Source organism: Ailuropoda melanoleuca, chromosome 8, assembly GCF_002007445.2.
Source record: "Ailuropoda melanoleuca isolate Jingjing chromosome 8, ASM200744v2, whole genome shotgun sequence".
Lineage (NCBI taxonomy): Eukaryota > Metazoa > Chordata > Mammalia > Carnivora > Ursidae > Ailuropoda > Ailuropoda melanoleuca.
In genome coordinates this window covers 97,412,406-97,428,822 of record NC_048225.1, presented here as the reverse complement: position 1 = coordinate 97,428,822, position 16,417 = coordinate 97,412,406, and the positions used below count along the sequence as shown (strand labels likewise).

Below are 16,417 nucleotides of genomic sequence, written 5' to 3'. Positions count from 1 at the left end.
CCCAGTATCAACTCTTGGTATTTGCTATGTGACTTTGGAAAAAATTTGCATCGTAAGTTTTCTTTTCTTTAGATGATCAAAGAATGCTAACTGACTGTGTTTTTGTGAGAATTAAATAAAAAAAATTATATGTAATGTTCTTTAGTAAAAGCTACTTAGTTTTGATAGACACATGGCAGTGCTGCTAAATCTCTCCTGCGATGAGAGGAGTTGAACTTATCTTCCATGATACATATCAACACTGATTAACATTTCAGTAACAGAGACTGGTAACAGTATTCAGAAGAAATGGTTATCGAAGTGTAAAATAAGCTATCCACACTGACCCTTTACTTTTTGGATTTGTAGGTTTCACAAACAACCATCTAGAGGGCATAAAAGAAAAAATGGCAACTGCAACTCTGAATAGCATCTGCTTTACTTTTCCCCACCTTTTTGAGGCAGCTTAATAAAAGGCACCTTGCATCAAGCTTACAGTTTTTGACACCATTTTGGATTAATATGCTTAAATGTAGTTGGATAAATGTTTTAATTATGTATGATCTCTTCATAGTAATGTGGTATACTCATTATTTCTTATCAGGCTGAAGAGTAGGAGCAAAACCACAATTGACACATATTAAAGGAATAAGGCAATATCTGTTGGGAAAAACATAGAGGGTTCCTAACTCTCCTCTCCCATGAATAGGTGTGCTTGGACCAGGCACAGGTGCATAACAAACGGGTATAGTGCTCTAGGGGACAGAAATACCTAGCCCCTATACTGTTTTACTTATGTAAGGGAAAGTAAGCTGCAATAGGGAATTCTCCCCCTAGTCTTGCCCTAACGAAGGAGTTAGGGAATGTGGGTGGTATGGGAAGAAAGCAACATTGGCTATTCAAGAGATAAATGGTTTATCACTTCTCTTATCTTTTCAGAATTCTACTTTTTGACTGTGTGTCTATAATTCCTAAACTTAAGAAGAAGTAGTAATTTAAATCTTAATGAAAAAAATGCCTAAGAATGATCTGCCTCACTTGTTTCTCAGATTCCTCTGTTTATATTATTGGACCTATAGGATCCCTCACATAAATAGTTTCCAATCATTACAAGATAGTTTAGCAGCCTTGATATTAAGGGGAAAATACAAAATCCAAAGATATATTCATAGGAAATTAACGTAGAATCAATAGATAGCAGAATATTACTATAGCTTTATTTTGACTATTTTCTTATATGTTATTCTATTAGAATATAAACTTGCTTTATATTTCTTTTGTCTCTGGAATACAAATGCAATATAAATACCACTAGGATTGAGACAAAGATTTTTTAATTGGCTATACCTATATCAATATAGAAACTAAACTACAAACAAAAGAGACAAGTATTTTCCAAAAATAATATTGTTAATTTAACATGTTTATTTTTAAGCAAAAGGTTAGAAAAATTAATGTTTGCAGAGGTGTTAAGTACAGAAAGTTATGTGTTTTACTTTATGTCCTTTCTTACCTTTTTCAGAGATATTGGAGAAGCTATTCCACTAGAAAACAGTTTCTGCAATTGAAATATTATTCAATCATCCTGCAATCTAGGATAAGAATGAAAATTGCTGTTGCTTCTTACAAACGATATCTTTGGGCTGCAGTTACAGTTCAGAGACATTGGCGTGCTTATTTAAGAAGAAAACATGATCAACAGAGATATGAGATGCTAAAGTCATCATGTCTCATAATCCAATCTGTGTTCAGAAGATGGAAGCAACGTAAAATGCAATTACAAATAAAAGCTACAATAATATTGCAAAGAGCTTTTAGAGAATGGCATGGCAGGAAACGAGCTAAAGAAGAAAAATCTGCTGTTGTCATACAATCATGGTATAGAATGCACAAAGAATTACAGAAATATATTCACATTAGATCTTGTGTTATTATCATTCAGACAAGATTCCGGTGCCTTCAAGCCCAAAAGTTATATAAAAGAAAAAAAGAGGCTATACTGACCATTCAAAAGTATTACAAAGCATATCTGAAAGGAAAGATTGAGCGTACCAACTATTTGCAGAAACGGGCTGCAGCCATTCGACTGCAGGCTGCTTTCAGGAGGATGAGCGCTCGCAATCTACGCAGACGAACCAGAGCTGCTTGTGTTTTTCAGTCCTATTGGAGGATGAGACAAGAGAGATTTCGATTTCTAAACCTTAAGAAAATTACTACCAAATTGCAGGCACAAGTAAGAAAACATCAACAATTACAGAAATATAAGAAGATAAAGAAAGCTGCCCTGGTAATTCAGATTCATTTTCGAGCTTATGTTTCAGCAAAGAAAGTTCTAGCATCTTACCAGAAAACACGTTCTGCTGTCATTGTTCTACAATCTGCATATAGAGGGATGCAAGCCAGGAAAAAGTTTATTCATATCCTCACATCCATTATAAAAATTCAATCATGTTACAGAGCTTATATTTCCAGAAAAAAATTTCTGAGACTAAAAAGTGCTACAGTAAAGTTACAAGCAATTGTCAAGATGAAACAAACTCATAAACAATATTTACATTTGCGGGCAGTGACACTATTTATCCAGCAACGGTACCGGTCCACAAAAATGGCCGCACAAAAGAGACAAGAATACATGCAGATGCGGGAATCCTGTATCAAACTGCAAGCTTCTGTTAGAGGTCACCTGGTTCGAAAGCAGATGCGCTTGCAAAGACAAGCTGCTATCTCACTACAGTCTTACTTCAGAATGAGAAAGACCCGGCAGCACTACCTGGAAATTTATAAAGCAGCTGTTGTCATTCAGAATTACTATCATGCATACAAAGCACAGGTCAATCAGAGGAAGAACTTCTTACAAATCAAAAGAGCAGTTACTTGTTTGCAGGCAGCTTATAGAGGTTATAAAGTACGCCAGCTGATCAAACAACAATCCATAGCTGCTCTTAAAATTCAAACTGCTTTTAGAGGCTATAATAAAAGGAAGAAATATCAATATGTGCTTCAGTCTGCTATCAAGATTCAGAGATGGTATAGGACATACAGGACTGTTCGTGGTATTAGAATGCAATTTTTAAAGACCAAGGCAGCTGTGATTTCTCTCCAATCTGCTTATCGTGGCTGGAAAGTTCGAAAGCAGATCAAAAGGGAACATCAAGCTGCAGTGAGGATTCAGTCTGCTTTTAGAATGGCCAAAGCCCGGAAACAGTTTAAATTGTTAAAAACAGCAGCATTAGCCATCCAGCAACATCTGAGAGCGTGGACTGCAGGAAGGAAGCAACGTATGGAGTACATTGAACTCCGTAAGGCAGTACTGATGCTTCAGTCTACATGGAAGGGAAAAATAGTGAGAAGGCAGATTAGAAAGCAACACGAATGTGCTGTCATAATACAGTCATACTATAGAATGTATGTGCAACAAAAGAAGTGGGAAATCATGAAAAAAGCTGCTTGTCTGATTCAAATGTATTATAGGGCTTACAGTGTTGGAAGGAAACAGCGTCAATTGTACTTGAAAACCAAAGCAGCTACAGTCATTTTACAGTCCGCTTACCGAAGTATGAGAGTAAGAAAAAAAATAAAGGAGTGCAACAAAGCAGCAGTCACTATACAGTCTGCATATAGAGCTTACAAAACCAAAAAAAACTATGCAACCTGCAGAGCTTCAGCTGTTATAATTCAGAGATGGTATCGAGATATGAAAATTGCAAGCCATCAACGTAAGGCATACCTTAATTTAAAGAAGACAGCAGTTAAAATTCAAGCTGTTTATAGAGGTATTAGAGTAAGAAGACAAATCCAACACATGCACATGGCAGCCACTATTATTCAAGCCATGTTTAAAATGCATCAAGCAAAACTGAGATATCATAAAATGAGAACAGCAGCTGTCATAATTCAGGTAAGATACAGAGCATGTTGCCAAGGTAAAATTCAGCGTGCAAAGTACTTGACAATTTTGAAAGCTATTACTGTTCTTCAGGCAAGTTTTAGAGGAAGGAGAGTTAGACAGACTCTGAGAAAGAGGCAAAGTGCAGCCATACTCATTCAGTCGTATTATAGAAGACACAGAGAGCAAACCTATTTTAGTAAGTTAAAAAGGGTAACAAAAACAGTACAACAGAGGTACCGGGCAGTGAAGGAAAGAAATGCACAGTTTCAAAGGTATAACAAATTGAGGCATTCTGTCATACGCATTCAGGCTGGTTTTAGGGGGATGAAAGCTAGACAACATTTAAAAATTATGCATTTAGCCGCAACGCTTATTCAGAGGAGATTTAGAACTCTCAGGATGAGAAGAAGATTCCTGTCTCTCAGGAAAACTGTTCTTTGGGTTCAGAGAAAATACCGTGCAACTGTTTGTGCAAAGCATTACTTCCAGCAATTCTTACAGTTACAAAAGGTAGTCATTAAAATCCAGTCATCATACAGAAGATGGATGGTAAGGAAAAAGATGCAAGAGAGGCACAGGGCCGCTACTGTCATCCAGGCAGCTTTCAGAATGCACAGAGCAAATGTGAGGTACCAGGCCTTGCAACATGCCTCAGTCATAATCCAGCAGCAATACCGAGCACAAAGGGCTGCAAAGCTACAGAGACAACGTTATCTCCGACAGAAACATTCTGCTCTGATCATTCAGGCTGCTTTTAGGGGGATGAAAGCTAGAGCACATTTGAAAAATATGCATTCCTCTGCAACCCTTATTCAAAGCAGGTTTAGATCTTTAGTGATGAGGAAAAGATTCATTTCCCTCAAAAAAGCTGCTATTTTCATTCAGAGGAAATATCGGGCCACCATTTGTGCCAAACATCACTTGCACCAATTCTTGAAATTACAAAAGGCAGCCATTACAATCCAGTCATCTTACCGAAGGCTGGTGGCAAAGAAGAAGTTACAGGAGATGCACCGGGCTGCAGTTCTCATCCAGGCCACTTACAGAATGCACAGAACATACGTTACATTTCAGACTTGGAAACATGCCTCAATTCTAATTCAGCAACATTACCGAACGTACAGGGCTGCGAAACTGCAAAGAGAAAATTATGTCCGACAAAGACATTCTGCTTTGGTCATTCAGTCCGCATTTAAGGGAATGAAAGCAAGACAGCTTTTAAGGGAAAAACAGAGAGCTGCTATCATAATACAAAGCACATATAGAATGTATAGGCAGTATCTTTTTTACCAGAAGATTCAGTGGGCTACAAAAGTAATACAAGAAAGATATAGAGCAAATAAAAAGAAAGCTCTTCAACACGATGCCCTCAGGACAGCAGCAACCTGTATTCAGGCAGATTTCCAGGACATGATCATAAGGAAACAGATTGAGGAACAGCATCAGGCTGCCACTATTATTCAGAAGCATTTTAAAGCCTCCAAAATAAGGAAGCATTATCTCCACTTGAGAGCAAAAGTAGTTTTTGTTCAAAGACGATACAGAGCACTAACTGCAGCGCGCACCCAGGCGCTCGTTTGTGTGCAGTCTTCATCCAGGGGCTTGAAGGTACGAAGGGAAATCCAACATAGGCACCTGGCTGCCACACTAATTCAGTCAGTCTACCGAATGCACAGGGCCAAACGTGATTACCGAGCAAAGAAAACTGCTGTCGTTGTTATACAGAATTACTATAGGTCACATGTCAGAGCAAAAATGGAAAGAAAAAAATTTTTAGCAGTTCGGAAATCGGTACTCATTATTCAGGCTTGTTTTAGGGGCATGAGAGTCCGACAGAAGCTGAGAAACCTGTCGGAGGCACACAGGGCAGCCATTGCTAAGCAATCTGCGTTCTGCCCTCGCGGAACGGACACTCCGTGTGGAGCTGTTCACAGTGCGGCACTTAGGACTCCGAAGCGGCGTAGAGCTTCTCCGGTGGCTTGTTCACAGGGGGCAGAGTATCCTCAAAGAGAGGCTGCAGTAACAACTCACAAAGCTTTCTGTGAAATGGTCACAAGAACTTTGGAAACGCAGATGCGTGCTGCCCTACGAATTCAGTCCTTCCTTCAGATGGCTGTGTATCGGAGAAGGTTTCTTCAGCAGAGAAGAGCCGCCGCGACCCTCCAGCAGTATTTCAGGACATGGCAAACAAGAAGGCAGTTCTTACTGTATAGGAAAGCAGCAGTGGTTTTACAAACTCACCACAGAGCCCTTTTGTCCGCACAGCATCAACGACAAGTGTATTTACAAGTTAGGAACAGCGTTATCATTATTCAAGCTAGAACAAGAGGCTTTATACAGAAACGGAAGTTTCAGAAAATTAAAGATAGCACCATAAAAATCCAGGTACTTATATATTTAAATGTAAAGCCCGCATTCTTTCTTTAACCAGTATTTGTTAGAATTTATAAAATTAACGTAAGCAGGTCTTGACGAATAATACTTCATTTATGTGGCCATTTCATTTATCTTCCAAAACAGAACATTTTTGAGAGTGGGAAAAGGGCACTAATAATAATTCAGCTAATACAGCACAGAACTGGGATCCTTCTGAACATGAGCACTCTATGCTTGATGCATTTCGATAGGTGTTAATTTTGAGAATACAGTTTGATAAATGAGAGTACAGAGTAAAAAAAAATTTTAAGTGAGAAATTTAAGCTAAGGTAAAGTGAGATTTGGCAAAATTTAAGCCAAATGGTATAACTTTATTCCTCTACCAATCTGTTAATGAGACCACTTAAGCTAGACAGACATGTGTATTTAGCACTTTTGATTTCTAAAGCAATTTTATGTAATTTTTTCATTATAGTATTGTTATACATAAAATACATATTTTCTATATAACAAAAATATTATATCTGCATTTCTCACACACATACTTTTTTATCAGTGGGTGAAAAGTGTTGAGTATTATCTCTTGAAGTGTGAAGGAACTGAGAAAATTTAAATAACGTGCTAATGTTGCAGAGGGGATGCAGATCCAGGAATTGAATGTAGGTATACTTCAGTAGTTTATCTTCTCCCTGTTCATAACCTGGGCTTTGAACCTTGGTGTGATATGTAGGTACCTTGTTGGTTTGCTGTTAAACTTACATATACTGTTTTCATTCAGCAAATATCCAGTACTGACAATGTGCTAAATGCTATCATGGTTGATTGGCATAGAGAGATATACTTAGTCGCTGCCCTTAAAGCATTTAATTGAGCAAGGAAGCTTAATTATAAAACAAAATGAGAAGTTTATGTTGCTGGGAACATTAAGAAGGGAAGCCTAAAGTTAGTCCCAGTGGTCAGAAAAGGCTTCCCAGGACAAGTGGCATTTACGTTGAGATGTTAAGCCAAAGGATGAATTAAAAATAGCCCAATAAAATGTATCCAATGTATCCAGCTGTAGGAGATAACACAGAGTTCAAAAATGAGAGAGGGAGTGTGTGTGTGGTGCAGTAATAAAAGATGATATGAGATCAGGTTGGCAATAGAGGGAGTGAGATTGTGCATAGCTTTGTAAGACAGACACAAGATTAGTCTTTTCTACTGGATTAAAAGAAGTTCTAGAAGAATTTAAAAAGGAGAAAACCAGAATCGTATTTTTATTTTTAAAAAATTACTCTGGCAGGAATGTGAAAGAGGGACTGGAAGGGCAGCAGGGAGACCCGCCAGGAGACTATTGGCATTAGGTCAGGTGCAAGATAGTTTAATAAAGTGTAGTGACAATGGGATTGTGAGGACCGGTCTGAGTGGAAGGGGTAGGATTTGCATTATATAGAGTGTAAACAAGCATCCAAGCCATGCGTATGGCTTAAGTAACTCAGCAGATGTTAGCATTCACTGACATAGGGAGCAAGGAGAGGAGCAGATTGGGAGATTGACGATGAGTTCAGTTTGGGGTACGTGATGAAGTTGAAGTACCTAACAGATGTCTCAGTTGAGATGTCTAGCAAGGCAGTTGGCTGTGTTTGTCTGGAGTTTGGAGAGAAGTACGGGTTTCAGAATTTGACTTCTACGTTATTGGCATACATGTGATAATTGAAGTCGTGGGAGTGATGGGATCACCCAGGAGTAATGTAGTAAATGGGTGAAAGAAGAGAGCCTGCCTGGGACTCAACCCTGAAGAATGTCAACATTTGAGAATACTGAGAGGAGAAGCCAAAACATAGTAGTAAGAGAGAACAAGAAAAACTAAAAGATTTTATGGTATCAAGAAACCAAGGAGTAAGGGAGGAAGAAAAGAATGCTCAAATTCCAAATGCTGCCAAGAAGTTAATGGTTGAAATATGTTAATTGGATGTATTAGTTAGGGGTATATTCAACTGAAATGACAGAAAAGCCAAAATAACAATCTTAGGAAATTTTGGCTATTTTTCTCGTATATAATTAAATTTAAAAATTATATTTTACACATCTTGTTTTTAACATATAATCAGTGGTCTCAAATTTTAGTGCACATGGGAATCACTTGGAATTTTTAGAAATACTGACACCTGGCTCCCAGTGTGAATACCAGTATGTTGGTATTCAGATTTGTTTACATAGAAACCACATATGATATACTTTGAGTAAGTTAAGGACATCACAAGAGTAATTTTGACATTATATATTTTTTGCATGTCAGCTGACTTTGGATCCTGATCCCCATGTAAGGCACAGCTGCACTATTTGTTTTAGGTGTTTTGGAGTCGGACTTGGGTTCAGATCTTGCCTCTGTTGCCTTCTGGATACGCAGTATAATAGGTCTCTCCTTCCTCAACATCAGTTTCTGTTCTGTAAAATAAGGGTCTTACACATCTCACGAGATATTTGTAGAGAATAAATAAGATACCTTTTCCACGTATTACCTGTGCAAGAAGTTACTCAATTTCTCTTGATTTACTCATCTCTAAATTAGATAATGATATTATCTACCTATGGTATTGTAAGGACCTACAGTGCTTAGTACAGTACTAAGAGCATGATAAGTCATACTGTCACTTAAACATTTAATCAGCCTCAAGGTCGCAGAAATTGGAAAAACTGATGGTTCCCTGATAGAGAGTTGCTCTCAGGAGTTTGCTGCAGCCTGGACCCAAAACCCAGGATATATGTGAGGGAGGCAGGGTGGGAGGTGGGAAGGATTCCTGTTCCTTCCCAGGAAGTAGAGTAGTCAGTGTGCTCCTTTTCCTTCTGTTCTTCCAAATGGATTGAGATAGGACAATGCACATATCTGGCTTTTCAGACATCATATTACAATTTAGAAGTATTTGTTAGGGTTATATTAGTCTTAGCTCTCAGCCAGCCACAGGTTACGTGTGATCAAGTACATGTAGGCGTTCACTACGGTTAGCCCCACTGTTTTCAGAAGGCTCGTAGGTGTCAGGAATGAATGAGCCTGATCGAAAGAAGAGTCATCGTATGACTGTATTTCTGCAATTGATTTTTGTCTACTTAACCTTACACTAGCTGTCTTTAATATTGATTTTCTTCAGTTTACAAGAAAATATATCTCATTGCATATTTGTTATATTTATATGTTTAATAGGCTGTGTGGAGGAGCTATAATGCCAGGAAATATTTACATAAAGTGAAAGCTGCCTGCAAGATTCAAGCCTGGTATAGGTATTGGAAAGCACGTAAAGAATATCTAGCTGTACTAAAAACCGTTAAGATCATTCAAGGTTGCTTCTGTACCAAACAGGAGAGAACGTGGTAATAATGATAGCTGTGTGGGGGGAATATGTGTGTGTGGTAGCCAAGTCTTTATATAAAATAATACTGCTTATTGATTTTTCTTTTAAATATTTGCTATGCCTAACTTGTATGGTTTGTTTTGTTGGTGTTAGCTCCGTTAATGAAACAAAGTATATCTCTAAGACTACCTTATTTTTTGAGATAGAGCCTTAATATAATTCAGTAAAAAGTACCTACTTAAAGTTGATTTGGTTTCATGGAGATGAGGGTAAGGGGAAGTGAATAAAATAATCCAGTAAAATCTTGGCTTTCTTATTAATGCATTGGCCCATTTTGCTTGTCAATTTAGCTACTGGCAAAATTGTTTTCTCACTCATTTTTCTTTTCTTTTTTTTTTTTAACTTAGCCCCCACACTCTCTTACTTTAATGATGAAGACCTGATTACCAACTTATTTATATTCATTGTATTTTCCTATTCCTTGTTTATTTCTTTGAAACACCTTTTCTAAAGCTCTTAACAGATTATCGATATTATTTTTTATTTCATCGTGTAAGAATTTTTCTTCAGTTACCAGAATTGATGGATTATTGTATCAGGGGTGGTTTTAAAGATTGTTTTAGGAGAACACACAAGAAGAGTTCTTGTTAGGAGAGTTCTTAAAGATTCCATGGGGAGAAGCTCAGGGCTTACCATACAAAGGTTCAGGTGCTGCTATCCGCTATTAAGGACCAGTAGCTAAGTTTCCTGTTTCAAAATGTTGAATTTTTCTCATTAATGTTCAGCTTTATTTTCTAAGAAATGTGGCAACATGATGTAAGTTAAATCCATGCTCAATTTTTATGTATTACCACCATGTTGACACCTAAAGTTTAATCTCTGGCCCTCACTTTTTTTTTCTCCAGTTCTACTTACAGAATATTTATTCTTAGATACTTGCATGATGCCTAGCTTTCCTTTCAAACAAGTGTCCATTTCTCATTTGCCTGATGCTCTTCTAATCTCTCAAGTTCTCTTTGTGACCCCCTTCTGTCTGTTCGATGACTCACTTGCAACATGGACTCAGATTTTATACTCTGCCATTATTTCTACCAGCACCCCCTTTATCTAAGCTTTGTCTAGGTCTGGATAATTGTACTTTTTTTTTATCCCATTCAGAATTCTTTCTCATTCTAGAAATTCATATTTCTTGGCACTGGAATATTGCCAATATTGCCAATTGCAAAACTTTTTTTTCTTTGTGTCAATTCAGGGTGTGTGTATGTGTATGTATAGAATTCTGATTGCTACAATTTAAATATAAATTATACTTTCCACTTCCTTTTATTCTCATTATCTTTCTTATATTTTCTTTCTCTAGTATTTAATGGGGGCAGGGGTGGTAGTACAATAATACTTATTGAGTAGATTAAAGAAATTTGTAATTGCTTTCCAATAACTACTTTTTAGGTTTCTGAATGTGAGAGTGTCAACAGTTATCATTCAGAGAAAATGGAGAGCTACACTTGCTGGAAGAATAGCTCGTGAACACTTCCTAATGATGAAAGTAGGTGCAGAAGGAAAGAAATATCTCATTTGCGAAGAACTATTTTAGGAAACATACATTGTTTTTTCTTAACTATACATTTTAAATATATCATTGCAGTTAATTAAAAATTGTATTCACTCATAAAAATGCTTTTTATGAATACTTTTGTTTGTATATTTACATTTACAAAATATTCTCAAATCCAAGTTTGAAGTAACTAATTTTAGAGTAAATAATTTATTTGGAGAAAGTCCTAATAGATGTAGCATATTTTGTCTACTGTAAGTCAAACACTTAATAATATATTCTTTAAGCTACAGTTGGTGATCTATTAAAAATATTTAACATCAAAGGTTAAAATAGCTATAGTACCTATAACCTTTTATTAAAGAAATGAGGTCTAGAGAGGTGAAGTGACTTGCCCAAGGTCATTCAGCCATTTGGCGGGGGAATCTATGTTTTAAAGCAAACCTAGTTCCCATTTTAATTTTATATACTTCTCCAGGTGTCTTACAATTTGGTTGTCAAGATGTTATACAATTGAAAAATCTAAGATGTGCTGTTTCTAAGATATACTCTATGGCTCTTGAAGCAACAAATAGCTTTCCTGGTAGCTGTTTACAATGCCCATTCTGTTCTTTGTATTGCTAGCATTTTTATTAAATGTATTTGTCCCATGGTAATATTAGTCCTTTTCTCCCTCACAATGAGAGGTATGAAGAAGATGAGAGCGAAAGAGCACAGATATCTATGACCTTGGCTTACACCTTCATAAAAACTTTAGCTGTAGACCCATATAGGTTTAGAAATTATACACCATCACCTTTTCTTGTATATGAAATATGACATTCTGAAGCTAAAAAGATGAAGAAAATTCACAATTATACCATCTCATTTGACACTGAGAAATTAAAAAACCTCCAGTGGGTTGAAATTATTAAACCTTTCTATTAATGTCACTTGCACATTTTTCCTTCTAGAGACATCGAGCTGCTTGTTTGATCCAAGCGAATTTTAGAAGATACAAAGGAAGGCAGGTCTTTCTTCGGCAAAAGTCTGCCGCTTTGACCATACAGAGATATATACGAGCCAGGAAGGTCGGGAAGTGTGAAAGAATAAAATATTTAGAATTAAAAAAATCTACAGTTGTTCTGCAAGCACTAGTCCGTGGTTGGTTAGTAAGAAAAAGAGTAAGTATTTTTAAATAGAATATCTCACTCGTATGAAATGAAAGTATTTGATGTTAAATTGTGTTAAGAAAGTTTAGATTTTGGAAAGTAATTTCAGAGCTAATATAACCATTAACTCGAATTTATTCAGCTTCTGCAGAGCCATGTAACAAGATCACTGGCTGCTATAGATTTTTGTTCTATGAGCCTGTTTCTCATAGATGCTCACCAAAAATGCACACTAAATTTTCTCTTGTAAGGAATCTTAACAAAGGAACTGAAAGAAGAGTGAGGGAAGAGCTCCACACATGAAGGAGCTTGTGATTCAGGTAGCCATTTGCTACCACCCAGCACCTCCTTGAGGTGTTGTGAGCTACCATTCCTGTGGTAACTTCCACATCTTCAGGAAGAGAGAATCCCTCCGAATGAGGTCATGATGTTTTGGCATCCAAAATATGAAGCACTGGCAAAGACAAAATAATTAAATTTGAAATGAAAAAGGAAATCTTTTATATTGTGTTCATTAAATATGAATTGGAAGTCTAAAGGCCACTATCGAGAGGTTCTGTTACAGGAGACTTGTGCTAGATTTGTGCAAGACTGCCTAATAACTGGAGAAACCGATTCAAATAATTTTGTCTTACTGTGACCATCTCCGGCAGTTCTGCTTAGAATACTGTAATTTGTTTTGAGTTTAGTATTCATATACTTCTCTCATTATAGTACATTCGAAGCTTTAATTAGCTGTTCTTGTGTAGTCTAGTTAAATTAAATTCTGTTCTTTAGTATAGTGCCCAAAAAATAATTTTGCTTTTTATACCCTGAGTTAGGGATGACACATGTGGAAATATGGTATAGTAAAGGATTATAATCACTTTGAGTTACAATGTAAATAATATTAATAATTAAAAGTTAACCTATTATTGCTAATTTATATAATTTGGTATTAAGGATATACAAAAGTAAACATTGATCAGTTGTCTTAAAAGTCAACTATTTGGTTAATATTTTATTTCTCTTTTAGATTTTAGAACAGAGAACCAAAATTAGGCTTCTTCACTTCACAGCGGCCGCATATTACCACCTGTCTGCTCTTAGAATTCAAAGAGCATATAAACTTCACATGGCTGTGAAGAATGCTAACAAGCAGGTTAATTCAGTCATCTGTATTCAGGTTAGCTTTTCCTTTGCAGTAAAACTATGTGGTATAATTTTTGTTATAAATTTTCTATTTTAATAAATAATTTCCAAATACACTAAGGTCGTATAATATGTAACCTTTTGCTTTATAGAATGACGTATTTAGGATGGACTGATGGGTTAGAAATAGGTTGATGTTTTAAGGCACAGGAATAACGCTATGAATTATTTCTGAAATAATTGTACCCACTTATACTCGTAGCAAAGTCTGAGGGTTTCTTTACATTCTTGCCAACACATAGCGTTAAAGACTCTGATTTTTGCTATTTTGATGAATGGCAAATTGCATCTCGTTTTTGCTTTGTATTTCCTTTGATTGCTAGCAGTTCTAAAAAAATGTTTCATGTGTTGGATATTCAAATTACCTGTGTATTGTGTGCTTTTTCTTAATGTATATGTGTAGGGTTTTTTTAAAAAATATACTTTGCCCTTTTCTCTTTTGGAAGTTCTTTTTTTCTTATGATTTATAGGAGTTCCTTATGAATTCTGGATAAGAACTCTGTATATATACATTAACATGTACTTATATGTAAAATATTGAGTGAGAAAACAAATTGTAGAATGACATACAGCTTGATAGAATTTATAGAAGTTGTGAAATGAAAGCTATGTTGTACAGGGTTAAATTCACACACATACCCAAGGAGTGTGCACCAAGTGGAATGGAGAAGTAATGCCACTGGGGAGGGTTGAAAGATATTTCAATATAATGTTCTGTTTATTTCTTTTGTGTGTGTCTGTATATATATTTATTTTAAAAACCTGAAGTAAAGAAAAACTCTGTATGTTTAAACAGAGATGGTTTCGAACAAAATTACAGCAGAAAAGGTTTGCTCAGAAATATCATAGCATCGTCAAAAGTCAGCATGAAGTTCAAGAATGTATGAGCCGGCAAAATAGGGCTGCATCAGTAATACAGAAAGCAGTACGCCGTTTTCTCCTCCGTAAAAAACAGGAAAAGTTTAACAATGGAATCAGTAAAATTCAGGTAACTGGAAATAATGATGTTAGCTCCAGACTTTGGTTTATAATTCACCTACACGATAGCTAACATTTTAAAACACAGTCACATGCATTTTAAAAAGCTGAGGTTTGCCAGTTGAATAACTCATAAATACTGTATCATTGTTAAGCCCTTTATTTTCAAATTTCCCTAGAGACATTTAGGATTGAAATGAAAAAGTATTTTAGCATTTTGTATAGATTTAGATACCTTTGGTCAATGAATGATGCTTCAGGTTATATACAGGCATATTATATATACTTCTTTTCAGAAAAATTGGTTTAGCTATTTATTAGAACATGAGTTGAGGTTTTATTTGCAAAATGTCTGTTTATATCCTATAAATTTACCTAAATAACTTATTTTGTAGAAATAGATGTAGATGTAAGTTCAAAACATCCTGGGTTGTAATCTTAAAATTGCTGTTTGTCTCTTTAAGGCATTATGGAGAGGGTACTCTTGGAGGAAGAAAAACGATTGTACAAAAATTAAAGCTATACGACTAAGTCTTCAACTTGTGAATAGGGAGATTCGAGAAGAAAACAAACTCTACAAAAGAACTGCACTTGCACTTCATTATCTTTTGACCTACAAGCACCTGTCTGCTATTCTTGAGGCTTTAAAACACCTAGGTTAGTTTGTCTTAATGGTATCTCGTATAAGGTTAGAAATGCATTTTTACCTTTGAGTGTACAAGGAATGTTATAATACAGTATTAGCTGAAACTTCATTTTGTTGCTGTGAATTTATCTCTCTCTCTTTCCAGAGGTAGTTACTAGATTGTCTCCTCTTTGTTGTGAGAACATGGCCCAGAGTGGAGCAGTTTCTAAAATATTTGTTTTGATCCGAAGTTGTAATCGCAGCGTTCCTTGTATGGAAGTCATCAGATATGCTGTACAAGTCTTGCTTAATGTCGCTAAGGTAGTTTTCCATTTTAATAATGAATTGTTCATTGGTCAAGAAATCTGACACAGGGGCGCCTGGGTGGCATGGCGGTTAAGCGTCTGCCTTCGGCTCAGGGCGTGATCCCGGTGTTATGGGATCGAGCCCCACATCAGGCTCCTCTGATATGAGCCTGCTTCTTCCTCTCCCACTCCACCTGCTTGTGTTCCCTCTTTCGCTGTCTGTCTCTATCTCTGTCAAATAAATAAATAAAATCTTAAAAAAAAAAAAAGAAAGAAATCTGACACAGCAAATTAAGTTCATGCTTGGTCACCACTAGAACTGAGATTGCCCAGTTAGAATTCATTTATGTGCAAGAGTCTTAGGGGGAAAAATGTTTATTCTGTTAACATAATTGGACATAGGAAAAACTAATTTTTATGATTTTATTTCTTCTGTCTTTATAATATTAATAACAGTGATTACTAACATTTATTGAGTACCTCCTACATGCTAGTGTTTTTCATGCATCATTTAATTTTTCTTACAATAATCCTCTCAGGCAGTTCATGTTGTTATTCCGATTTTGTAGAGAAGGAATAATAATCCTTAGAGAAGTTAAGTCTCCTGCCTGAACACTTGAGTTTGGTAACTGGTAGAGCTGAATTCAGATCCGTTTTGTTCACCTCTAGAGCTGGTTTTCTTATCCCACTGCATTGTATGAAAACAATAGAACCTCTTATAATCATGTCTGGCAAAACGTGATTAAGATACTGCTATCACTTAGTTACCCTGTATGTAAGACTCTGTATAGGTATTAGCATTTAAGTTTTTTGGCTTTGGACCGGTGGCAGATATCTGTACTAAAGCGTAATGCATGCAGTCAAAAATACTGAGATGACAAATGTATCTTCCCCACCCAACCCCTTAGCCACAACTTAGAACACTTTACCTGATTATTTTCTTACTGAGAAGTGGTGGTTAAGAACACAGACTGATGCCAGACCGCCTGGGTTTGAATCATAGCTCTGCAGCTTATTATAGGTTACTTAGCCTCTCTGT

General features: G+C 36.3%; 1 protein-coding gene across 3 annotated transcripts in view; it reads left to right on the top strand.

Moving 5' to 3' along the window:
• The window catches only part of ASPM (assembly factor for spindle microtubules), a 60,927-nt gene that overhangs the window by 38,092 nt on the left and 6,418 nt on the right, over positions 1-16,417 (top strand). For 2 of the 3 annotated variants that reach the window (XM_034666974.1, XM_034666975.1), the window contains exons 18-25: positions 1,502-6,253; positions 9,426-9,592; positions 11,023-11,119; positions 12,082-12,291; positions 13,295-13,444; positions 14,267-14,458; positions 14,913-15,105; positions 15,240-15,394. In XM_034666974.1, coding sequence (XP_034522865.1) covers positions 1,502-6,253; positions 9,426-9,592; positions 11,023-11,119; positions 12,082-12,291; positions 13,295-13,444; positions 14,267-14,458; positions 14,913-15,105; positions 15,240-15,394 — 5,916 coding nt within the window. The remainder of the gene's footprint in view (positions 1-1,501; positions 6,254-9,425; positions 9,593-11,022; positions 11,120-12,081; positions 12,292-13,294; positions 13,445-14,266; positions 14,459-14,912; positions 15,106-15,239; positions 15,395-16,417) is intronic. The other variant, XM_034666976.1, reaches the window with a different exon arrangement.